Genomic DNA, 24828 nt, shown 5'->3' with positions numbered 1-24828 from the left:
TTTTTATCTGACCAAGACATTCTACAGCATTGAGTAGTATATCATGTTTCAGTGATTAATGCTTTGTTAGTATTAATCCATACACACTCTAAGATATCTTATAAACCCAGTGACTAAAAACGCACCATACATAATACACAGTGTGGAACCCATCTGAAGACATTATATTGAATCATTGGAAATCCAAGGGTCTGGAGCTGGGTATGGTGCACACCCTGTAACGCCAGTACCAGGGAGGAAGAGGCAGAAGAGTCGGGACTACACGTCCATGCTCCTCATACTCAGTGCTGTGGTCAATCCTGAATGACAATTAGTAGGACTTAGAAGCACCATGACAACAAGTATTTGGTCATATACGTGTTTAATCTTTGTTAGGTTATTTGAGAGAGGAAGACACACCCTTAATGTGGGAAATACCATTCTGTGGTCTGAGGTCCCATAATGAATAAGAAGGAGAAAGTGGGCTCAATACAAGCCCTCATCAGGGTGGACAGTTCCCTCAAGGCCTTGCTGCCAGGACTTCCTGCTACCTTGGACTGTGCCCTCAAACTGTGAGCCCAAATAAACTCCTTCTTCCTTTCTCAAGATGCCTTTCTCAAGGTGTTTTATCATGGCAAACAGGAAAAAAGAATACTAAAAAAAAAAAAAAAAAAAAAAAAGACTGTCATGAAGTGGGGCTGTTGCCAAGATAAACCCAACCATATAGTTCTTACCTGTTTGGAACTGGTTTATTGGAGGAACATGGAAGAGTTTTGAAACTTTGGGCTAGAAAAGCCTTTGAGTACTACAGGCAGAGTTTAGTGGGTCATGCCCGTGGGAACCTGGAGAATAACTCTGAGAGCAATGGGGACAGCAGAGGCCTGGTTCACAAGGTTCCCAGTGAAGAGCCAGTGGGACCATTCATGGGATGTTCTGGGAAATAGTCCACCTGTGTCATAAGAGCCTGAATCTGGTTGAATCTAAAGGCTTGTTGTCTCACTCCAGGCCTCTGCTGACGAAACATGCCATGGTGGGGAGCACAAGTCACTGAAGAGAGGAGGACTGGCGAACGAGCAGGCAGGAGTTCAAAGCCAACCAGGACTACACAGTGAGACCATCTCAACATTACCCCCTACCCTCCCATCTAGAATATCTGTAGTTTCTGATCTGTATTTAACACACTCAACTGTACAATAAAATATAATTTGCCCCCTAGAGAGTTGGTGTGTGTCCTATGTGGGCTCCTGTGAGGGACGCTACAAAACATTTCTCTGTCCACTTAGCTACCAACTAGCTGTGACTCCCACAAGCAGCTCACTACACAACTCCAGCACCAGGGGATGTGATGCCTCTGGCCTCTGTGAGCTCCTGTACTCGTGTGCACACACATACACTTCTTTTTGTTTGTTTGTTTGTTTGTTTGTTTGTTTGTTTTTGAGACAGGGTTTCTCTGTATAGCTCTGGCTGTCCTGGAACTCACTTTGTAGACCAGGCTGGTCTCAAACTCAGAAATCCACCTGCCTCTGCCTTCTGAGTGCTGGGATTAAAGGCGTGCACCACCATGCCCAGCTACACATACACTTCTTGAACACACATCCTCCATGCCCACACTAAAGTGGCCTGTGTTAGTGTAGCACCATCCCTTTTCCATGGGTTGTTTCTTTTTTTTTAATATTTATTTATTTATTTATATGTAAGTACACTGTAGCTGTCTTCAGACACTCCAGAAGCGGGCATCAGATTTCGTGACGGATGGTTGCGAGCCACCATGTGGTTGCTGGGATTTGAACTCTGGACCTTCGGAAGAGCAGTCGGGTGCTCTTACCCACTGAGCCATCTCACCAGCCCCTCTAAATTTTAATAAAGATATAGAAAGCATATTTTTTTAAACAATCTTAAATTTGAAAGCCATATTCCAAGACGAATGTGGCCTGGGAAACCTGGGTAAGATCAATATAATGTCTTATAGCACAACCTGACCCATCGCTTCTCCAGCTCCTGTCCCTACCTCTCCGGCCTTAATCTCTTATTTTACTGCCAGCAGAAAGCAAAAGTCCACATTAGTTTTAAGAACTTGTTAGAGCCAGGAATGGTGGCACGTGCTCACAATCCCAGTGTAGAATGTAAAGGCAAGAGCCTCAGGAGTTCAAGGTCAACCTTAGACTACACAGTAGTTTAAAGTCAGCCTGGGGTACAGATGTATTAGCATACTAGGCAGCCAGAGAGCAAGACACCCTGTCAAAACAGAAACAGAAACAAAAGACCCCCAAAGTTTCTCCAACTCAGCAACTCCCTGTCTTTAGGGTCAAACCCTAAGAAGCAGAAGCTGGGTCCCCAATGGAGGAGTTAAATGACTGAGGGAGCCGAAGGGGTTTGCAACCCCATAGGAAGAACAACAATACCAACCAACCAACATTCCGGCCCCCTCCCCAGAGCTCCTAGATACTAAACCACCAACCAAAGAGGACAGATGGAGTGACCCATGCTCCAGCTACATATGTAGCAGAGGATGACCTTTTTGGGTAGCGATGGGAGGAAAGACCCTTGGTCCTGTGAAGGCTTGATGCCCCAGTGTAGGGGAATGCCAGCTCAGGGAGGTGGGAGTGGGTGGGTGGGGGAGCGCCCTCATAGAAGCAGGCAGAGGGGAGATGGGATAGGGGGTTTCCAGGCTGGGAAAGGGGATAACATTTGAAATGTAAATAAAGAAAATATCCAAGGGGGAAAAAAAAGCAGCAGCAGAAGCTGTTGGTTAGAGTTTGTGATACTTAGGTACATTTACTGTTCAGGAACACATATATATTTATGTGTTCCTATAAAACATATACTTGTGCATATTTAAAATATATAAGATATTAAAAATATATGCACATATACACAGATCCACTCAACAGTGACATCCAGTCAACCATTTATTGCTTCTGTTGTTGTTTTCAGTTTTGTTGTGACTAGGTCTTTTTTGTTTTTGTTTTTTTCAAGACAGGGTTCCCTGGCTGTCCTGGAACTCACTCTGTAGACCAGGCTGGCCTTGAACTCAGAAATCCACCTACCTCTGCCTCCCAAGTGCTAGGATTAAAGGCATGTACTACCACTGCCCAGCGTGACTAGGTCTTATTAGGTAAATCAGACAGGACTAAAACTCGCAGACACCAGTCTGCCTCTGCCTCCCCAGTCCTGGGATTAAAGTGTATGCATGCCATCATACTCAGCCCCACGAAACTTTTAGTTTTTATTGACCAAGCTGCTCAGTCACCACTCTGGAAGTATTTTATTGTTCAGAGCTTCCCAGCATGGTTGTTACAAAGACCCATGCTAAGGAGGCAGAAGAACTGATGATGCTAAGTAGTAAAGAGCATGCAGGCCTGCGCCTGCTCACATCCAAATGGAAACAATGTCTCTAAGGTGTGGCTGTCCAGGTCCAGCCTGGCCAGGTTTCCACAGCCCCACCCACATGCTACCGCTCGAGTGATGCTGAAACCCAAAAGGCATGGCAACAGAACCTGTAGAAAATCCAAACTAACGTAACCAGCCATCCTACGTGAAGATAATCTCTTAGAACAGCTAAACTTTTATTTAAAAAGCAAATCAAGCATATTTGTCATCTTAAAAAAAAAAACATGTAAACATTGCAAAATTTGGAGGGTTATTTATAATCTGAAGACACTTATAAAAATTATTGGACTTGTTAGGACTATAAATACTAACCCTTACACCTCTACCCCCCTCCCCCCATGAAAAAAGCCAATTGTTACAAAAATATAAAAAAATATTCTAGCTTCTAGTTAACCTTTCATGGAAGAATCTCAGAGCTCTGGAGCATATCTGGATTATATGCCTAGCGAGCACACATGGTACCTTTTCAGCTTCTAAAGGAAAAGCTGTAGAACGTCACATCCTGTTATGGATGCGGCTACTTCCTTCACAGTAACGCAATGCTTGTGAGTGTTAACAACTTGACGTTCTGTTTTAAAGTCACACCCTCTGCAGTGTGGGACCATAGGGCAGGAGGCTGGTTTCAGCCTCACTCCACAGCCTTAACATCGTTCTCTCTCTGGCTCCGTAAACTCCCTTGGCTCACTGCATGGGTACCCAGGCTCCTGAGCGGGAGCTCCGGACAGCTTTCCTCACTCTCACTGAAGAACAGAGACAGTTAAGAGACAAGCCTGGCCTGGCGCTCCCTATAGCACCTGTTTCCTTGGTGCGCCCACATGGCCCACCCAGGTGTGCTAATTCAAGGAATATATTTGCTTGGTGGCTGCTACTTTGTGACACACAGGGAAGCCTGATGATATAGGATGCTGTCCGCAGATCAGGGAGGGAGGCAGGAAACTGATGTGAAGAGAACACTGAATCAGATTGCATGCACTCCTTCTTGGCAGCCAGTGTAACCAGGCACGGTGATCAGTTAGTTACAAATGAACCAAATTCAGTTTGAAACCATGAAAAACAACTTTCAGGACCTTGGAAAAGGGATTGCCTCCGTTTTCAGCCCTTGCTTATTTCTGCTGCAACCAGCAGAGGGCGATGGTATGCATCAAGGCTCAGGCAAACCTGGAGAAAACTGTTCTAGGTAGCCAGTGCAATCTGAGCTGGTATCTGATGTGACCCCTGTCCTACTACTGACTTCGATATTCTTGCCTGTGATGCGCTGCCTATCTCCAGACCAGAATGGCCAGCTTTCTCTGAGTTCTCACTAGACTGACTTGCAAGTTTACTGTCCAAAAGGCTACATTTTCACACTGGTCAGGGTTTGATTTCATGGATCTCACTATTGATTTCTGGATTCCCAGCCCTTATCATGTCAAGTCACATATTTCCCAACACCTGCTTGTTTCTCCAGATCTGACATAATCTCATTTCCATGTACTCTGGCTCCTTAAGACCCAAAGGAACTTTCCAAACAGAATAGTGATTCAGAGAATCCTAAGTACATCTGCCAAGCAGGATGACTCTACTTTGGTTGCATTTAAAAAAAAGAACAAAACAAAAACAAAAACAAAAACAGGGCCTGTGAGACATTGCAAAACCACTGTTTGCTCGAAGAACTCTCAAACATCAAGGCACAAAGAAAGAAGTCTCCTTGGGGAAATGAAGATGAACAGCGTTGGTGGCCTGTCTGAGGTCTGAGGCAGAGTCCTTGAGGAAGGCCTGGGTGGTCTTGGGAGAGTCTGGCTCCGGTGCCTGAGGCGTCCTCATGAGTACTGCTCCAGGAACTTCAGGTGAAAGTCCTTCACCTTGTGGAGCACGGTCTTCAGTTTCTCCACGGGAGGGAGAATTGTCATTCTGTCAGGAAGGCGAACAATATCAGCCTGGCTGTTCACAGGATGAACCCAACACCACCACCCAACATAGAATGCCAGTGTTTATACACAGGCATTTCTACTACAGTCAGACCTGTAAAGCAATAAACCAGATTCTGAGTCACCAAAATGTATTCTTCATTACCGCAGAAGGCTGCACCATGGTTGTTGCTGTTGTTGTTTGTATATTTATTTATTTATTTATTTATTTATTTATTTAGGTTTTTCGAGACAGGGTTTCTCTGTGTAGTCTTGGCTGTCCTGGAACTCACTCTGTAGACCAGGCTGGCCTCAAACTCAGAAATCCGCCTGCCTCTGCCTCCCAAGTGCTGGGGTTAAAGGCGTGCGCCACCACGCCCGGCTGTATATTTATTTTAAGACAGGGTTTCTCTACGTAGCCCCAGCTGTCCTAGAACTTGCTATGTAAACCAGATTGGCTTTGAAACACTAGCTGATATGGAACTCACCCTGATGCTCAGGCTGGCTTTGAGGTCACAGTAATCCTCCTGCCTCAGCTTCTTAAAGTGATTGCATTACAGGGATGCCCCACTACGTATGGCTCCAGGAACACATTCTGACTAGAACAGAGACCTTTCTAGAACATGACTTTTTTTTCCCTTCCTGTTTTGTGGTGTTAGGGATTGAATTTAGGGCTTCATACACGCTAGACAAGTGGTCAAACTATATTCTAGTCCTAGAACATAACTCTTAGCCTTTCTTTCAGAAATTGAATCCTGCCCCCGTGTGTGTGTGTGTGTGTGTGTGCGTGCTAAGACATATGGGTGTGTCCCAGTATTCAGTTTCTGACAGTAAGCCAATCTCAAATCACAGGTTTCACGTCAAAGACATTTCCAGTTCCCACAAAAGTAACCTCTCTCTCTCCAGTCCTGACAACACTTTTCCCACCTCAATCACACTCTTGGTGACGTGATGGGCACAGAAGCTAGGACCTCACACTTGCGTAAGATCTACCACTGGGCTACCCTGCCACCCCAGCTCTCTGTTTCAGATGGACCGTGGATTGCAGCAGAGAACCTGACCAAGGATAAAAGGGCCAGGTAGGCAGTTAGTCCATCTGAGGACACAGCCCATATCTTTGACTGTTCAAAGACTTGGCTCTAGATGTCAGCAACTCATGACAATTCTTTTTTTAGCATCTGCTACAAGAGATACTGCCGCAGGAGCTGTGAAGAAATAACTGTGTTATGATCAGAGTTGGCCTCTGTGAGGGACATTTGCCTAACAACTCTGGGAATCCATGTGTCCATCTGTACAGGGCTGGACAAGGCATGGCTATAAACAGCCTCTCGGTTTGTGGACCAAATTCTGTCTCAGTGTAGTACCTTAAGAGGCTTTGGGGCCCAGGATAGTGTCATGGCCTATAGTGCAGCCAAGGAGCTACAGAACACCTGTTCTGTGCCAGGCTGTCCTGGTTGGGATTTCTATCAAATTGACACAAGCTAGATTTATCTGGGAAGAATTTCACTCAAGAAACTAACTCCGTCCATTTGATTAGCCTATAAAATATAAAAGTTTGTGGAGGCTTTTTCTTGATTAATGATTGATGTGGAAGGATCCAGGCCACCATGGGTGGTGCCTCCCCTGGACAGATGTCCTGGATTACATACGAAAGCAGGCTGAGCAAGCCATGGAAAGCAAGTCAGTAAGCAACTTTCCCCTGTGCTCTGTCTCAGGTCCTGCCTTCAGGTTCCTGCCCTGGCTTTTCCCTGAGCATAGACCTTAACCCACACGTCAAATAAACACTTTCCTTCCTTCTACGTTGCTTTTGACAAGCTCTCGATGATGGCAACAGAAATCTAACTAAGGCGCTGGCTTTGTCCTGTGCGTTCAGAAGCACAGAGGGTGACAGGGCAGGAAGCAGCTGAGAGGCGGGACAGTCCAGGAAGACCTAGAGGGGCTGTGAAGCACCCCCGTTTTCCTTATGTAGTGACAGAGGGTCTGAGCCTGCCATGATGAGAGCCACTCAAGGAGAAGAGAGGCTCAGACCCTGCAGTCTCTAAAGCAAGAACTCAAGGGACCAACACTACCCACCCCCAAAGAAAGTGTCACACCTGAAGTGGTAAGTGCCTTCTCGCTGCCCAAAGCCACTGCCAGGCACGACACAGATGCCAGTCTCCTCCAGGAGCTTCATGCAGTAGAACATGTCTGGAGCCATTTTATGGGACTGTGGAAAGAGGACAGAACTTGAGAGTCATGCCTGGCTGTACACGAGACCTGCACACATTAAAAACCCAAACCCAAACCGAGCTGGTTTGGGTTTACACCTATAATCATAGCCCTTGAGAAGTTTAAACAAAAAACATGCCTTGAATTCAGGGCTAGCCTGAGCTACACAGTGGGGTCTCACCTGGGCTATAAATATAAAGACCCCACTTGGCGTGAAGGGCTCAAAGCCAGATAGAACCAAAATGCAGTGTCAGTGCCTCTTTTCTGTGGCAGACCCCTCCTTCTCCCTTTCCTGATGGCAAAGTAAGGCAGGATTCAGGTCACAGCCAGGAAGCTGGTTCTGGGACTCAGACATCTGAAGCTACTGTTGGCCAGGCAGGGGCTGTGACACCCCTGATCTGCATTCAAGGGTTCCAGCATTCCCATCCCCATCCCAGCAACTGTTCAACAGGCACTGGCTGCAGATGTCTATCTATGTGCCAAGTCACACAAATGACCTGAAAGCGGCGCCCTGGGATCTAAATCCAGCAGGGCCTTGCAGGAGATACACCTGGGAGCCACCGCTGACAGTGCTGAGGAAGGCTATGAAAGCCGATTGGATTAGAAAAGCCTTGGGCATTAGGGAGCACACTTCTGAACACATGCCTAAAAGCATTTGCAGAGGAAATGTGGAGGATGTGCCCATCGGTTGGGTTAGGAGAAAGAAAACCTGCAATGACTTCCCCTTCCTCTGCTTCTGCATCCTCACCCAGAGATGAGCAAGGAGCCGTGTGCTTCTGCCTCATCATCACGTGACTCATGCCTTCCCACCAGAGGGCCATAACCATAACCTAGGGAGCCAAAGACATCTCTTTTCTCTGACTTTCTACCTTGTCAGGTGTTTGGTCACAGCAATGAAACCAACATCAAACAGTGTGGGTTATACAATTTCTCGGGGAGTCTCGGGCTCTGGCAGACAGAGTCTGGTCTGGGGTGGGCCTGGATGCCCAGTGTCCAACAAGGTGCTCAGGCACTCCAGGGATACACACATTACTTTCCCTTGAGCTTCAGAGCGTGGTCTGCAATAGCATACAAGGACTTGGAAGAGCAGGCTCTCAGCTCCATTGAAGACTCAGTAAGCCAAACCCAAGGCTTCTATCGTGAACACTCAGGCTTAGGAGTCACTGCTGCAGGAGGCAATGGCTGGGGGAGGTGAGGACTCTCATTGCTTCTCCAACTCCAGTATCACACTCTCTTCTTGGGTCCTGCCCTTCAGAGTCAGTATGTCTTGCTGTTTCAATGGTTTTTAGATGTATTTATTTCATGTGTATGAGTGTCTCGCCTGCTCGTATGCCTGTGTACTACATGCATGCCTGGTGTCTTTGGAAATAGGATGAGGGCGTGGCTCCCCTAGAGCTGGAGTTGTGAAGGCTGTGAGTGAAACCATGTAGGTGCTGAAGGCCAGGCTCATCATCTGCAAGCAGCAAGTGTCTTAACAGCTAAGCTATGCCTCCATCCCGAGAGTACACCGTGGAGGCCCAACCTGGACTCTCCCTTGGGGTTAGCCTCTTACTTGTTCTATTACCACCATACTCAGCTGCAGGCGGGACTCCTAGGAAGCTATTGCATGGCAAACTGCGTTTGTCCAGGAGGACACAGAGTCCAGAACTCCTAAGGTCAGCACCATGGCTCACCAAAGCAAAAAGCCAACCATGTCAGAGACAGATCAAGTGAATCCAGGAAGCCAGCCAGCCCTCCGCTCTGACCTGAGCTGCCTCCACGGCCTTGGCAGGGATGAGAATCCGAGGGAACGCATACATAGCTCCTTGCAAGGGGTTGCACTGAATCCCTGGGACTTGGTTAAACAGATCTTCTGTCAGCTTTGCTTTTTTGGCCAGATTACCAAGGACGAATTCTTTTTCCTAATGATGACAGAAAGCACAGGTATCAGTGATTCTAGACAAGGCTATATGAACCGACTGACAGAAAATGAGCTGCATGTAACAAACACTGTACATGGCTAGGGGAAGAAGGTAGGCATAGACACATGAACCGATCTTTCTACATAGATTTTTTTTTTCATCCATCAGTCTGAATGGCCCTGGACCTGGATAGAATACCCTAGAAACACTTCTCTGAGAGTCACAAGTGTCCCTGGGGACCAGCCCCATCATGTCATCTAGGGATTATCCCTTTGTATTCTCCATCAGTGAGGTGTACACGGATGGAGACTCAGGCAGAGCAGAGTCAGCAACAGTCCCAGAGCTGGACAAGCATCCAAAGCTGGAACAGAATCAATCAGAATTCCTGCAAGTTCTGCTGTACAGGAGGGATACTAAGATGAGAGCTGAGGATGAGAAGATAAACAAAGCATGGTGCGGCCACACAGTGACATACGACCCAGCCTTCAATCCCAAAGAGACCTCTGCTGTTCTGGGCAGGCCTCCACAGGGATAACCTGGAGGACACTGTGCCGAGTGGACTATGCCAGTCACACAAGAACACACATTGTGTAATTCCATCTATACATATATGTCTTAGGGGAATTCATGGGGACAGAGTAGAATGCTGGCTGCCAAGAACCGGGGAATGGGAGAGTGGAGAACTGTGTGTTTACTAGGTCTCATGTGTCAAGTGGGGAGAGTGGAGAACTGTGTGTTTACTAGGTCTCATGTGTCAAGTGGGGATAAAGGTTCTTGAGATGGATGGGACGAGAGAGCGCTGCACAACCATCTGAGTGGCTTTCCTTAATGAAACAGAGCTGCCTGTCTGGGGCTGGAGATGGCTCAGCAGTTAAGAGCACTGACTGCTCTTCCAGAGGTCCTGAGTTCAATTCCCAGCAACCACATGGTGGCTCACAACCATCTGTAATGGGATCTGATGCCCTCTTCTGGTGAACTGTCTGTCTGTCCATCTGTCTGTTTAGACAGGGTCTTTCTGAATAGCTCTGGATGTCACAGAACTTACTATATAAACCAGGCTGGCCTCGAACTCAGACGTTCTCCTGCCTCTGCCTCTTGAGTGCTGGGATTAAAGGTATTCACTACAGCAGGATAGAAGTGTATATTAGAAGTGTATATTAGAAGTGTATATTAATTTAAAACGAGAACAAAGTTTAGTTGTTTGTATTTTACTACAAAAAAAGAGGAGGAGGGAGTCCCGTCGAGGAGGAGGGAGCGCTGTAGGTAGGCCTATAATCCTAGCCTTTAGGAGGCTGAAGCAGGGGGATCTTGAATTAAAAAATAGTTTGGCTGCAAAACCCTGTGTCCAAAATAAAAAAAAAAAAAAACAAGCCAACCTCCCCCTACACACTCCTCTCCAAAGGGGGTGGGGGGGCACAACTGGGAACTGACTTTTACGACGCTCACAGTGAGAAAGAAAAGTCTATTCACTCACACAGGAAGTCTTCCCACTTCCAAACTGTTGCATCTCTGTTACATCTTTAGACTTAACTCATGAGAGTGGTTCAACAACCAAGAGACATCAGGGTGCCCCCTTGAAAGATGGCCACGGGTGGACACACCCAGACACACCATCAGATGCAGGGCCACATGGAGTGGTGGCTGCTCACTTACTGTGACCCTGGCAATAGCAGCGATGGACAGAGGTCAGGCTGACTTACCCTGCTGAATTGCTCAAAGGACTCCTCTCCTGGTTCCGGTGGATTCACAACAATGTCCATGGCGGCCTGTCCCGACACTGGTGGACAGAGGCGAACAGAGAGTAGCTTCACCAGCTGGCCTTTGATCTCGGGGTGCAAATTGATCACCTCCATGTAGCCCCCTCGGTAGCCACACCTGGAGAGACGAGAGGGAGGAGCAGACCCGCCAGTTAGAGGAAGCCCTCATAAACGCAGGTCGGACACCAGACCTCTAACGCCACACCCTCCATGCCCAGCAGGCAGCTGTGGCTGAGTTCTGGCCAGTGTTAGGTGAACAGGTCACTACAAGTCACTCTCTTACAGGGAGAAGCAAGAACTCTCTTTCCTCTTCTCCCTTCTTGTCTGACGGGCGGCTACTACATGTTGAAGAAGCAGACTCATAAGCCACCATTCTTAAACCACCTCAAGGAGCCAGCTCTGCCTTCCTGGGACCTCTGAACCACTATGTCCAAAAATAAAATAAATAAATAAATACACTGTCACCCTTTCTGAACCTCTATACTTTTGGGCTATTCTGTTAGAGCTGCTTTCCCTGAAACCTAACTCATATACACTTAATCTACATCAAATTAAGCCAAAAACAATGAAAGGAGGTGGCTCCCTTGACCTAACCAAAACATTTCTTTCTTTGTTGGTTTTTTGTTTTGTTTTGTTTTTTCTCGAGACAGGGTTTCTCTGCGTAGCCCTGGCTGTCCTGGCACTCACTCTGTAGACCAGGCTGGCCTTGAACTCAGAAATCTGCCTGCCTCTGCCTCCCGAGTGCTGGGATTAACGGCGTGCGCCACCACACCCCGCTACCGGAACATTTCTTCAGGCTTCATATGCTATTTTTTCGACCTAGAATGTTCTCCCAAATGTCTCCCTTTGTACTCCAGTCCCACCTCCTGGCAGTCCTACCTCTGCTCTGACCTCAGTTCTCCACCGGCTGCATAGCTTTCCTCTCTGCCTTGTTCTTCACTCCTTGGTAACACACTGGCTTTGTGACGGCAGAGTCCTCAGTGCTGCGATCTCAGGGTAAGTGCTCAGTAAACACTAGTCACAAATATGGGCCCCAAATATCGGTCTTATAACCACCCCAGTGCTAAGGCAGCCTTGCACACTGAGCTTGGTACCTATCCATCTAACTCCTCCCTTCATGGACCTTCAGACTTCAGGCAATGTTAGAGCAGAAGATTCCAGACTCAGAGCTGCTACGGGACCTGTTTTCATTCCCATCACTTATCCACAGTCTGGTTTCTTTTGAGCCTGGCTGCATTTCCCTGGAGCCTCTGTACAGGGATGGCTCTTATACCACTAGATTTGCCAGAGAGTCTGTCTCCTGATTCTTACACCAGCGGCAAGTGATGAAGGCTGCTTACTAACCATGTGGGTGGACCACAAGTAGAGCAGCAAGCAGAAAGGAGAGTGCAAGCACTGGGACCACAGACCCGCCCCGTGGCAGTGAGGAGAAGCGGCAGACATACTCGCCCATGTAGCCCTTGGAGGTGGAGTGGAAGGAGGCGAGCTCCACGTTGCTGGAGTACTCGTGCCCCATCTGGTAAAGCACTTTCTTAAAGGAGTGGAACCTGCAGTCTGGAGAGTACACGTTGTCCTGGTACACCTGCAGGGGAAACATGACAGTCGCCATGAGTCCTTCTGGAAGGCTGTGGCTCAGAGTAGCCAACGGTCTACACCCAGGAGAGGTGTGTAGGTACAGAGTTAACCTGTTGTCAGGGGAAGGCCACAAAGTCCAGCTTTGAACAAGCCAGTCAGCCCCACTTCCAATGCTATTTCCACACATAAGTCAGAAGGTGCCTGAAGGAACATTCCAGAACAAGCCTCAGACTGGATCCTAAGACAGCCCAGGAGCTCCCCTGACTTCTACATTTACCCATTTCCAGCCTGCCTGTCTGATGCATCAGGCCAGTGGTGACACCAGGGACTTCCATCCTCCCCAGCAAATGTTCTCCTAAAGCGTTGTTCATTCTTCTATTAGTGGGAGCAGCTTCCTGTCCCCTGCCCTCTGTTCTGGGGTGAACTCTGTGGGATGTCCTTTACGCCACTTGCCAGGTTTGTCTCTGCTCTTTTTGCCAGAGCACACCCCCGCACTTCCCTGTCTCTGGATCTAGCACTCACAGCCACCCCGCCTATTCCACACTCAGGGAAGCTGGCTGGCTGCGTCAGTGGGGCAGTCAGAGGCCTGCCCTCCTCCCAGTCAGCACACTTCCAGAAGGAATCCCCAGGTCTCACTGATGCCTCTTTCTTTATCTTTAGAAAGTAAGGTTTTTAGATCGATAATTACTTATGGCAAATTAAATGTAGTAACGGAGCAGGGTGCTTAAAGAGAAAGGAGACGGTAAACATGCTGAAATGAAGGGAAAGTGTCAATGGCTACGATGGACTCTCAGTTTCCTCCAAATCACACAAAGAATGGGAAGCCCAGGCCTCGTGATCGGCATTCGAGAGGTTACAGTTACAGACCTGACATCCTCCCAGGCTCACAAACTGCTGGAGAGTAAATGAGAAGGAAGACAGGGACCACCAAGAGGCAGGGAGCTGTGCCTTAGGAGTGGCTTCAGCCTCTTCCCTACAGGGCAGCTACACCCACACACCCCTCTTAGGTAGGAGCCCCTGCATTTCCTCAGGGAGGCCTCCCTGGCTTTCCAGGTGGAAGTTTGGGAAGGGCAGAGAACTTGCACCTGGCCTGGGCCTGGCCAATTTGCATATTGCAACCCCAGGCTACAGTGGTTGGCCCAATAATTATGGCTCAAGTTGAACCAATCAGGTGTAAACTTGCTGGAATTACAACGATGAAAAGCTGCTTTCAAGGCTAGGAAGACAGTCAACATACAGAGATGAAAGGAGAAGGATCTGGAAGACACAGTTTGAGTCCAGGCTCCAACCATATATATCATCATCATCATCATCATCTCCTCCTCTTCCTCCTCCTCCTCTTCCAAGTTTAAAGTAATCTGTTAAAATTCTGTAGTCTCAACACTGTGAGACTAAAGCAGGAGGATTGCTGGGAATCTAAAGCCAGCCTAAGCTATACAGTAAGTTCTAGGGTGGCCTGGGTCACCCAGTGAATTCTCAGTCTCCCATATATACAGAGAAGTGTGTGTGTGTGTGTGTACAATACAACTAGAGTCCGAACCAACAGAGAGATAATTTATGTCCCAAGTTCACAGGATAAGAATGAACATCCTCACCTTTGCTTGCCCAGAATCATTCTGCCTAGAACGTTCTCTATGGCTATCGAACCATCAGACCTGAATAATAATAATTCTCCCCTATACAAGAGGGCTCACCCCCTCCCTCTCTGAATGTACCCCACCAATCTCTGGGACTGCTCTTACCTCATCAGCCAGGAGAAAAAGCTTCTCTTCCCAGGCAAAGTGAATCACATCTTCTATGCACTTTCTGCTTTGTACCTGGCCTACAAAATCCCCAAGAAAACCAAAATGTAGGTTGTAATGCTATGTAAGTTGTCCCCAAATAATACTCCCACCCAAATCACTTGGGTGTCCTAAGTTCCCTGAAGATCCCAAGAGACCACCCTCCTACTTGCTGGGCAAGGCAGCAAAGCCAAGCTCCAGTCGTGGCTACAGGCTCCACTCCTGTCCAACGCAATGAAGTCAGACACGGGGAAGGAATGGCCTTTCACATCTGGCTGGGATGTGCACATGTGTGCAGGATGTGTGTCTTCTCTGGAGGACAGGAAGGCATGGGAGTGTCACAGTAAGCAGGAACTAAAACTGACCGAGTGGAGTTCATTAGGTCCCTAACGCTCCTAGACGACGCCAGCAGCAAGCAATGAAGCAAACTGGACTGGTTGAGATGGTAACTGAACTGGAGTTACCGAAGAAAAGCTGTGGGTGTCTTCCGAGAAAGGCAGATGCACACGCCCACAAGGAAGTGACAAGCTAATCCTAGCTCATCATCTACCCTGAGTGCTCAAATCAGTGCTTGCAGAACACCGAATGAATGAGCCAGGCTGGTGCCTCCGGCCAGCTGCTTCTGCACACTGAGAGAACACACTGCTGTTCTTGGCTTCCTCAGGACGTGCCTCAACACCACAGGGAAGACACACCCACTACCCATGTCAGAGAATGGCTTCAAACAGCAAGACACTAAGTCAGCAGCCTGCAGACACACCACTAAGACAGAGAGCAAAGGGTAAGAAGGTGGGAGTAGAACTTTCCCCCTGTGTTTTCCTCTGGCTTTGAGTGAAACACCAGGAAGTTCTGGCGTGCTCAGTTGGGCTTGCTGATTTCTTTATTGTGTGTACAGCATATATGTATGTTACACATATATGCACAAATATAGATCTATACACATATTCATGTGTATAATTTCTGCATGTGTAGACATAATGGAGAAAAGCATGGAGAATGTTACCTTTTGGTTAAAAAGAAAAAAATGTATATATATATTTATCTACAGAATGATTTCTATATGGAACCAGCACTACTCCTGCAGACAGGGGCAGGCCAGTTTGTGGGTAGACACAGCCTGCAAACCCTTAGTAGGGTCTCGTGATCTCCTAACTATATCCGAATGGAATACAAGCAGAGATGTGAGCACTAGAATATACCAAAACATGTTCACAAAATGCAAAGGGGAACACAAAGAGGAACTGAAGGGCCAGAGTCTTGAAAAGGCTTCAGACTGGTAGAGGAAAAGGGATGGGAAAGATACAAAAATTCCACTGCTACACACAACCCACACTTGAAAATAAAGACAAGTTTATGCTTACCCAGGGCTTGGGACTCAGCAATCACTGCACATGAAGACACCAAAGAGACAAACATGAACAGTTGAGAGAATAAGAGAAAGTCATGTATGGCTTTACAGGGGTCAGGTTATACCCTGTTTGAGGAGACATAAGACACAGCTTTGATACAGGTCCAAAAAGCTGGAAAGAAGTATCTAAGGGCCAAACCAGAAGATGGGCAAAAGAAATTCCCTATAAACTGACAGAAACATCTGTGATTACACTTCCTCTCTTCTGTAACACACCACAGATGTCCTATGAGGACACCCCAGCAGGAGATAAGAGGAATAGCCCTGGCCCAACTCCAGGTATAATGACAAACACCTCTAACACAAGCACTTGCTATGCTGAAGCAGGAGGGTTGCAAGTTCGAGGCCAGCCTAAGGAGGGCTTCTAAGTGAATAAGTAAAAGAGCTGTCTTATCAGAGTCCTTAGCCCAGAGTCAGTGAGTTCCTGGGCTGCGGCTCTCAGTGAGATCACAGAAGATGTGTTCTAAGGTTTCATCTGATGGGCAATGGCTGGAGTTGCTGAGGCCCTCAAAGGACAAATTCTAAGAAGGAACCCAACTCAGAGGACAGTGGAGCTGAGAAGCAAACACAATAACGTTGATTCAGGTTACTGCTTTATGCCCGGACTCCACAGCTCCACCATACAGTCTTTCAGTTTTGAGTTGGATTTTCATCTTGAAACCAGAAGCACCCTGGCTTAACATCTCAAGTCTTTTTGACATCTTTTAACCAAGCTGGCTATGGTATGTGGTTGGAAAGTTTCCATTTCCTATCACCCACCCACTTTTAGCAGCTGACTGATTTCCATGCATTAAGACCCCAGAAAGCAAGGAAAGATGGTGCCCACTCAAAAGTTAATCTCATAAGGATGACTTATGAGGCCAGACATGGTGATGCATGACTTTAGTTCCAGCACTTGGGAGACAGTGAAGCAGATGTCTGTGAGTTCAAGGCCAGCCTGGTCTGCATAGTAAGTTCCAGGACAGTCAGAGCTACATAGTAAGACCTAGTCTGAGAGAGAGAGAGAAAGAGAGAGAGAGAGAATAGTACTTATAGAAATATACAGTCGATAAATGCCTGAGTAAAAAATCCTGACTTAAAAGACAAGCCAGAGGCATTCACCTGTACTCCCAGCACTCAGAGCTTGGAGAAGGGCTGCTCTGAGTCTGAGGCCTGCCCAGATGACAGAGCAAGTATGAGACCAGACAGGAACGCAGTCTCCAAAGACACAAACAAAAAAGTACTGACTCAACAGCCGACTCAGCATACAAATGCTGCCAGACTTGCTGTTCCAAGTGTGGCCCTGGGATCAGCACAAGTGTCATCTTGGACTGAGTAGACCTGCCAATTCTCCAGCCCTAGCCCAGTCATTAAAGTGTCAGTGAGCACAGCCTACATTTTTCACTTTAACAAGCTTTAAAAGTTTAGGAACCACAGTCCTAAAGAAGTAGCTCTCCTCAGCTGTCTGGACTGGTCTGAGAGGTTCTCAAAGCTCACTTTGTGATGCTGGCCGACAGCACAATTGAGAATACAACTCTGTCATTTCCCTGAAGTGCATCGTGGGTAGAACTCCATTCCCCTACCAAGGCACGGGAGCACACACACCAGTGTTTGCACCAGTTGCACCTCTGCCTGCACGCAGGAATTAAAGTGCTTGTTTTCAGCAGACTGCAGCATCATTTCACATCTCAGAGCAGCAGATTCCACAATCAACTCTAATGTAGTCTGGCCTCAATTCAATTTAGCTCAACAAAGGAGAAAGGAGTTCTTGCTCTCTGATCCAAAGAGCCCTGGAGACACACGAGCCAGCAGCTCGGGAGTCACAACGAGCAGCGATGGCTACTTTTTTTTTCTTTTTAAAGAAAAATATACAAAATTTGAGTGCTTCTCAATGTCTAGAAACAGGCTTTTTTGTTGTTTGCTCTTTTTTTTTTAATATTGAATTTTCTTCTGAAAGGAAAAGCCAAACTTCATATACCAAAATTCTGAATCCAGCTGAGAAACAAGAGGAACTTAGCATAAAACAACCTTAGACTGAGTGGTGATTGTGTGAATAACCTCAAGGAGATGAGTCTTTACAATTGGATGTAAAATAGGAAAAAGAATAGGTCCTGTCAGGAATAAAACCCTGCTCAAAACAAAAACTGAAAAAAAAAGATACCAGCCTCTCATCTCCTAAGGTGGCCTGGGGCGAGGCTCACAGCTGTTAGCAAATCTGGAGAGAACTGGGAAACTGGAACAGAGAAAACTTTGCGTAACTTAATTTTTGAGTAGTCAAGTGTCTGGCACACCAGCCGCTCCAAGCCCCTAAGAATGTGGCCAGAGAGTCAAGTACAGACCTGTGGGGTTTCCGGGGTTGATAATGCAGAGAACTTTAGGGTCACAGTGGTCTTTGGCTTGCCGCAATGCCCGCCGGAGCTCGTCCACATTCAAAGCCCAGCAGTTCTCCTCATCCAGATAGTAGTTGACCTGAACCGCATCAAGCTCGGAGATGACCGCGGAGTACAAGGGATACTGGGGGATGGGAATCATCACGCCGGTCCGTGACTTGCCACCACCGGACACCAGGAGCTTCAGGATTGTCTGCAACAACAAGCAACATCTACAGCAGCAGTTCTCAACCTTCCAAATGCTACAACCCTTTAATGTAATTCCTCATCTTGTGGTGACCTCAACCTACAGTTATTTTTATTGCTACTTCAGAACTGTAATCTTGCTGTTATGAATCGTATGTAAATATCTGTTTTCTAGTGGTCTTACGTGACCTCTGTGAAAGGGTCAGTCAACATTCCCCAAAGAGGTTGAGACCCACAGTTAATCTATAGGGTTCCTGCTGCTTCTCTCATCCTTCAAGAGGCAATGGGCAGACAAGCCAGATGAGATGCAGCCCTGGCTGTCTAGCTGCGGCCTCGAGTGCAAGCCTATCAAGGTTGCTGCAGCTCCCTGATTCTGTTTCCTTAACTGTAACATGAGGGGTGCTGTGGGCAGTACAGAACACAGACTGTCTTAAAGTTCTTGATATAATACATGGCATGTAGTAAGGACTGGACACGTGACAGGTATGCAGTAATACATGCATAATCCCAGGGCTTGGGTAGCTGAGGCAGGACCATAATGAGTTTGAGGCCAGCCTGGGCTACATTGTGAGATCGTGTCTCAAAACACCCAAACAAGCAAACACTTTCTAAAATGGTTTCCAAGCTGGTCCTGCCCTAGAATTATTTAGACCTCACCCTGGTATTCTCATTTAAACTCAACTTTACCAATATAATCATCAGTTGGCCCACACCTAAGACTCCTACATAAGAGACTGGTGAAATGGTGCCACCAGCTACCTGGTGATAGGTACTTCCACCCATTTTTAAGCAAAGTGGGGTACATATTTATATATTTCTTAAGAAAATAAACCATAGGGGCTGGAGAGATGGCTCCGTGGTTAAGAGCACTGACTGCTCTTCCAGAGGCCCTGAGTTCAATTCCCAGCAACCACATGGTAGCTCATAACCATCTGTAACGGGATCTGATGCCCTCTTCTGGTGGGTCTGAAAACAGCTACAGTGTACTCATATACATAAAATAAATAAATCTTAAAGAAGAAAACAATTTCTTCTTTAAGATTGGGGTTGGGGTTGGGGATTTGGCTCGGTGCTTGCCTAGCAAGCGCAAGACCCTGAGATCAGTCCTAAAATCTAAAAAAAAAAAAAAAAAAAAAAGAAACCGTGGGGTTGTGTGAGGTGTTGGTGAAAATGGCAATGGTTCTCGGAGTCAGCAAGCTAAAACCGTCTGCTGGGAGAGCTTCCATTTTCCATGTGCAAAGGGTTCCTCTGAGGTTCAGTTCCGTGCTGCGAGACTCCCGCCAGACTGGACGGTATGATGCACAATTACTGTCTCGGGGCCTACTTCCTCATGGGCTTGAGTAGGAGACTAATGCATTATCTACTTGCAAGGCTCTGGGAAACACACACTCAACTCCAAAACAAGAGCCTGTGAGGAGACAAAGAGCCCCTATAAGATCGAAAAGATAATAGCAACCACTGCTCAGCTCATAGGAAGAATGCACAAGTTAATGGTGCTTAGCAGAGGGCTAGAGCCGAAGAGAAATATGCCAAAAGTGAATGGGGGTGCGCAGCTAAGTAAGCGAAGCGCTTGCTTGCCCCATCCTAAGAACCAGGTTTGATCCTCAGCATTGAGGGATAAACAGAACCAGCCACCAAATAAAAACCCTCCACAAGCCTACACTTTCAGACTTCAGCCATGTAACCACTGTTTCTAGCCCACCTCACCAAAGCCACAGCAGACTCTTCAGCCACACAGCCACTGTTTCTTGTCCACACGTCCTCACCACAGAAGAGTTTTCAGCCACGGAACCACTGAGTCTAGTCCACGTGCCCCACGCCACAGTAGACTCTTCGGCCACAGAACCACTGATTCTACTCCACGTGGCCCACGTTGCTGCTGATCGACTCCTCATCTCCTAAGCGCTCCATCAGTTACTGTTACTTGGCTCTTTCTGGCCAGGCCAAAGTTGAGCTGCATGTTGATTAAATCGTGTGGACTCCCTTCCTTTACTGAAGTGCTAATGTTCTGATTTAAATCCTGAGCGTAGCTTCTAGGACCCTACAGAACTTAGCCAGGACTTGCTTCCCTGGCCCTTTTTTTGGGTAACTATCCCCCACTGTGTGAGCTCACCTACCTGAGATTCATTTCTAAAACACTGGGCCTCTTTCCAGATCAAGATCTTTGCATCCACTGATCTTTGGCTTAGAAAGCACTTCCTCCCCTGCCCCCCCCCCATACATTGCTGCATCTTTTGGTCTTTTTCAGAGGGCCTTTATAGCTCCTGCTGCTGTTATAGTATATGTCCTTTTCACTACAGAACAGAAACTGAACACTCGGGGGGTGGGGGGGTGACCTTTATGTACGTGTGTTAATGCTAGTCCATCATGACATTGGCTTGTTAGCAGAGACCGAGCAGCAAAGGAAGAACACAGCATGTGCTGAGCAACAGAGAGGCCAGCGAGCAAACACAGGGATCCTATAGCTCCCCGGCAGCAGGACCTGCTGGCAGAGCCTCTGAAAGAAACTGATGCTACAGTTGTAGCCAGGGTCATGCAAACTATCAGGGACTAGAAGCTACTGGGACAGGAGTACCAGAGGGTGGCCTGCTCTATCTACCAAGCCTATATCCTGCCTGCCTAGCACTTGGCCCTAACTTGCCAGGTTATTCATCGCCTAAGTGAACACTGGGTATACGAATGGGCCATCGTCAGGTATGGTGGCTCATGCCTTTAGTCCCAGCCCTCTGTGAGTTTGAGACCAGCCTGGTCTACAAAGAGAGTTCCAGGACTACGTAGAGAAACTCTGTCATGAAAAACAAACAAACAAGCAAGGCCACTTTTGCACATACAGAAATACCGTCGCTAGCTCCAGTAGTCAGGTAAATGTTGTCTGGGTCTGCAGGCACACCATCTCTCCTGGTGATAAAGGCTGCCACATCTTCACGGATACAGTTAACGCCCTGGCTAGCACTGTAAGATCCTGTGAGACGACAAGCAAGATGTGGATTAGAGGCAAGATGTTCAATAGAGTAAGTGTGATATCCATGTAGTTAATTGTGGATAAAGATGGCGGTGAACACTAAGGTGGGGCCTCTTTCTTACTCCTCTGGGCTATGGCGAGATGCTTACCTACTTATTTGGGCTCATCCATCCACCCACACATCCTCCCACCCAGGGTTTACTGAGCATCTTCTATATATTGAGCCTTGGTTTCTAAAGTACCAAGTTCCCTAGCCACCCTAAATAGCCCAGCCCCACCTTTTGTTGGCTCACACCCAGTCCTGAAGCCCATGCTGTGCCCCCTCTGTGGTGGGCATCTGCAAGCTCTCTTGCACTCACCCCCTCTCGAGCTTGGCTGTCAACCTTTGCTCGTTATTGTCAGGTTTTGTGAGACAGGGTCTCTGTATATCGCCCTGGCTGGCCTGGAACTCGCTATATAGACCTGGCTGAGTTCAAACTCAGATCTGTCTGCCTCTGCCTTCTGAGCACTGAGATTAAAGGTGTGCTCCATCACACCAAGCAGACTGGAGTCTGTTCTCTTCATCTCTCTGTACGTACTCCTCTAGCTCTCTGCCTCTTATTCGGTAAGTCATGAAAGCTCCAAACGACACACACATATAAAATCCTTCAGAGTCACTTTTAAAAGAATTACGTGTGTAAGTATATGTGTGTGGGTGTATGCACGAGAGTGGAAGCGCCTGCAGAAGCCAGAAGCTCTAGACACCCTCCAGGGGCAGGAGTTAAAGGCAGTTGTGAGCAGTCTAACGTGGGTGCTGGGAACTCAACTCCAGTCCTCTGGAAAGCAAGACACGCTCCTAACGGCTGCACCTTCTCTCCAGCCCGATTATTGTTACTGTTTGCTTCTCTCAAAAGTGGGAGGACACTCCATGAGCACAGAGGCGCCATTCCTCTCAGCCACTTGTGTCCCTCAGTGTGGGGAAGAGCGCCTGCTCTAAGCTGTGTCTGGAGTGGGGTAAGACAACTCCCACAGCTCCACCTGGATATTTCGTATCCAGGACACAACATAAGGACTGAATTGCTTGTCAGATGGACAATAAAGAAAGCATTAGTAAGAGACTTTTTTTTTTTTTTTTTTAAAGAGAGGGTCTCTATGTAGCTCTGGCTGGACTCAAATTCACCAGATCTGCCTGCCTCTGCCCCCTGACTGCTGGAGTTAAAGGGCAAGTCACCATGCCTGGCTAAGGAAAAACAATCTTAAAGGTCATGAGGAAAGCATGGGTGAACTTTAAGACAGCTCAGCAGTTAAGAGGACCTGCTGTCCTTGCGGAGGTCCCAGATTCAGCCTCTGCACAGTTGTGGCTTACTGCCTCCTGTAACTCCAGTTTCAGGAGGATTTGACATTATCTTCTAATTCAGTGGGCACTGCACACAGCTGGGGCACACATAGATAAAGCAGTCAAAAACACATACATAAAATTTTTAAAAAATTTATAAATGAACTGGAGAGATGGCTCAGCAGTTAAGAACACTGACTGCTCTTCCAGAGGACCTGGGTTCGACTCCCAACACCCACATGGTGGCTCACAACTGTTTGTAACTCCCAGTTCCAAGGGATCCAGTGTTCTCATTGCTACAGACATATATGCAGGCAAAATGACCATATACATAAAATAAAATTAAATTAAAATGTTTAAAAATTTAAAAGCCCGCTGGGTGGTGGTGGCGCACGCCTTTAATCCCAGCACTCGGGAGGCAGAGGCAGGCGGATTTCTGAGTTCGAGGCCAGCCTGGTCTACAAAGTGAGTTCCAGGACAGCCAGGGCTATACAGAGTAACCCTGTCTCGAAAAACAAAAACAAAAACAAAAAAATTAAAAACCCTCCATATACATATTCAATAATTGGCACTTAGGTCAGCATGCTTCCAGAGAACACAGACACATTCCACTTCCTGTTCCTCCTATGGTGGGAAACACTTTGGGTGGCCTGAGGCTCAGACAGTGAGACCTCAGCATCCATGTTTAAGAGGGATGTTCCTTGCAGTGGGCAGGGCCTGGTTGTACTGTCACCTAACATGAAGTGCTAGCAGACACACTAGCCTTTCTTACAAGGGCAGGAGGTAGAGAGAAAACACATCCTCGTTTAAAGATGAGAAGAAGGCTCAGAATGCACTGCCCTCATCCACACTCACACGTTCCTGGGACAGGGCCCGGTAGACCACAAAATCCTTATGGTTTACTGGTCTGCTATGACACCCCTAGATCGCCCTTCTATAGGCACGGCCTCTCACCTACCCCCTAGCTCTAGCTGACAAAGAGGGACAAAAATCAATAGATGAGATTTAGTGGGCAGGACAAAGGTCAAAGGCCATTCCCTCTCTACTCACAGTAGATACACATAAAGCCAGCTCCCTCCCCCTGCCTCCCCAGAACTTCTGGAAATCTCAGGGCTACTCTGAGAAACACATTCGTCCTCTGTGCTGGGTGGAGGGTACAGGGGAAGAAATGCCCTGCCACACACGCTGCTCCCTGCCAGCCTATGGTCTAGAGCTCAGGCTGTCAGGCAGGGAAGCAGGGGACACCGGCCCTTTCCTAACAGAGATACCACCGTGCCCAAACCAAGAGCGCTGATGGAGTCACCACGGCCAGCACATAAGCACAGAGCCCACAGCAAGGGACAGAGCAGAAAAGTGGGGAGGGAACATGGAGGGAGGCAGAGACCAAAGGGCTGACGAAGCAATTCAGAAAAAAATATCTGTCTCACTCTTGGCTCTGGACCTCAGAATATCAGGGCACACATCCTAAGAAAGCTTTAAGAAAGCTGTACAGGCACTGGGGAAAGAGCAGAGGAGATAAACAGGAAAGAAAATGAGATGACAACAAAGAGCTAGAGGCCAAGAGTTGGATTTCAAGCAGGGTAGGGAGGAAAAATACCATTTTCACATCCACAGGGGGTCAAGTCCCAGGACTCTCTTCCATAGAGCCTGAGGTACCTGGTGCTCTATCAGGAGGCAAACCGCTGGCCCTAGGCCCGGGCTTTCTACCAGGAGGAACAGAGGCAGGGTGGAAGGAAAACAGCAGAGTGGAGGGGTAATGGGAACAATTAAACTGGAGAAAAAGACAGAGAGAGTCCTGATGCTTCCAGTCCTCAGCAAACAGTAGCCATTTCTCAGACAATGCCACAGACACAAGAAACTTGAGCAACACTGGGAACTGACATTCTATTTAGCCTCCTGATGCTAAGGGTGGTCACTGAACTAAACCTTTGCTGGCCTAAACAAGCCTGAATTCCGAAGGATGGAGGTACTTATACTTAAGTACCTGACTCACCAAAAGATGGCATGATCGATCACTGCCTTAGTACACGGAAGGTGAGTATGTATCTGTGCACACTCTGAACATCAGCCACCTCCACACACGCCACAGTCACAAACAGTGGCCCTTTGCT

At 47.5% G+C, this 24828-nt stretch overlaps 1 protein-coding gene across 1 annotated transcript in view; it reads right to left on the bottom strand.

The window, feature by feature from the left end:
* Positions 1–3186: 3186 nt before the first annotated feature.
* Positions 3187–24828, bottom strand: part of Gpt2 (glutamic--pyruvic transaminase 2) — a 34002-nt gene continuing 12360 nt past the window's right edge. Inside the window, exons 5-12 of the mRNA XM_021169462.2 lie at positions 21272–21402; positions 18204–18447; positions 14439–14518; positions 12567–12703; positions 11065–11239; positions 9209–9364; positions 7349–7461; positions 3187–5259 (exon numbers count right to left, since the gene is read on the bottom strand). Of these exons, the coding sequence (XP_021025121.1) occupies positions 5169–5259; positions 7349–7461; positions 9209–9364; positions 11065–11239; positions 12567–12703; positions 14439–14518; positions 18204–18447; positions 21272–21402 (1127 nt within the window). The 3' untranslated portion in view covers positions 3187–5168. The remainder of the gene's footprint in view (positions 5260–7348; positions 7462–9208; positions 9365–11064; positions 11240–12566; positions 12704–14438; positions 14519–18203; positions 18448–21271; positions 21403–24828) is intronic.

The sequence above is a fragment of the Mus caroli genome, chromosome 8 (assembly GCF_900094665.2).
Source record: "Mus caroli chromosome 8, CAROLI_EIJ_v1.1, whole genome shotgun sequence".
In the NCBI taxonomy this organism is placed as follows: Eukaryota; Metazoa; Chordata; class Mammalia; order Rodentia; family Muridae; genus Mus; species Mus caroli.
This window is presented reverse-complemented; position numbering and strand designations above follow the sequence as displayed.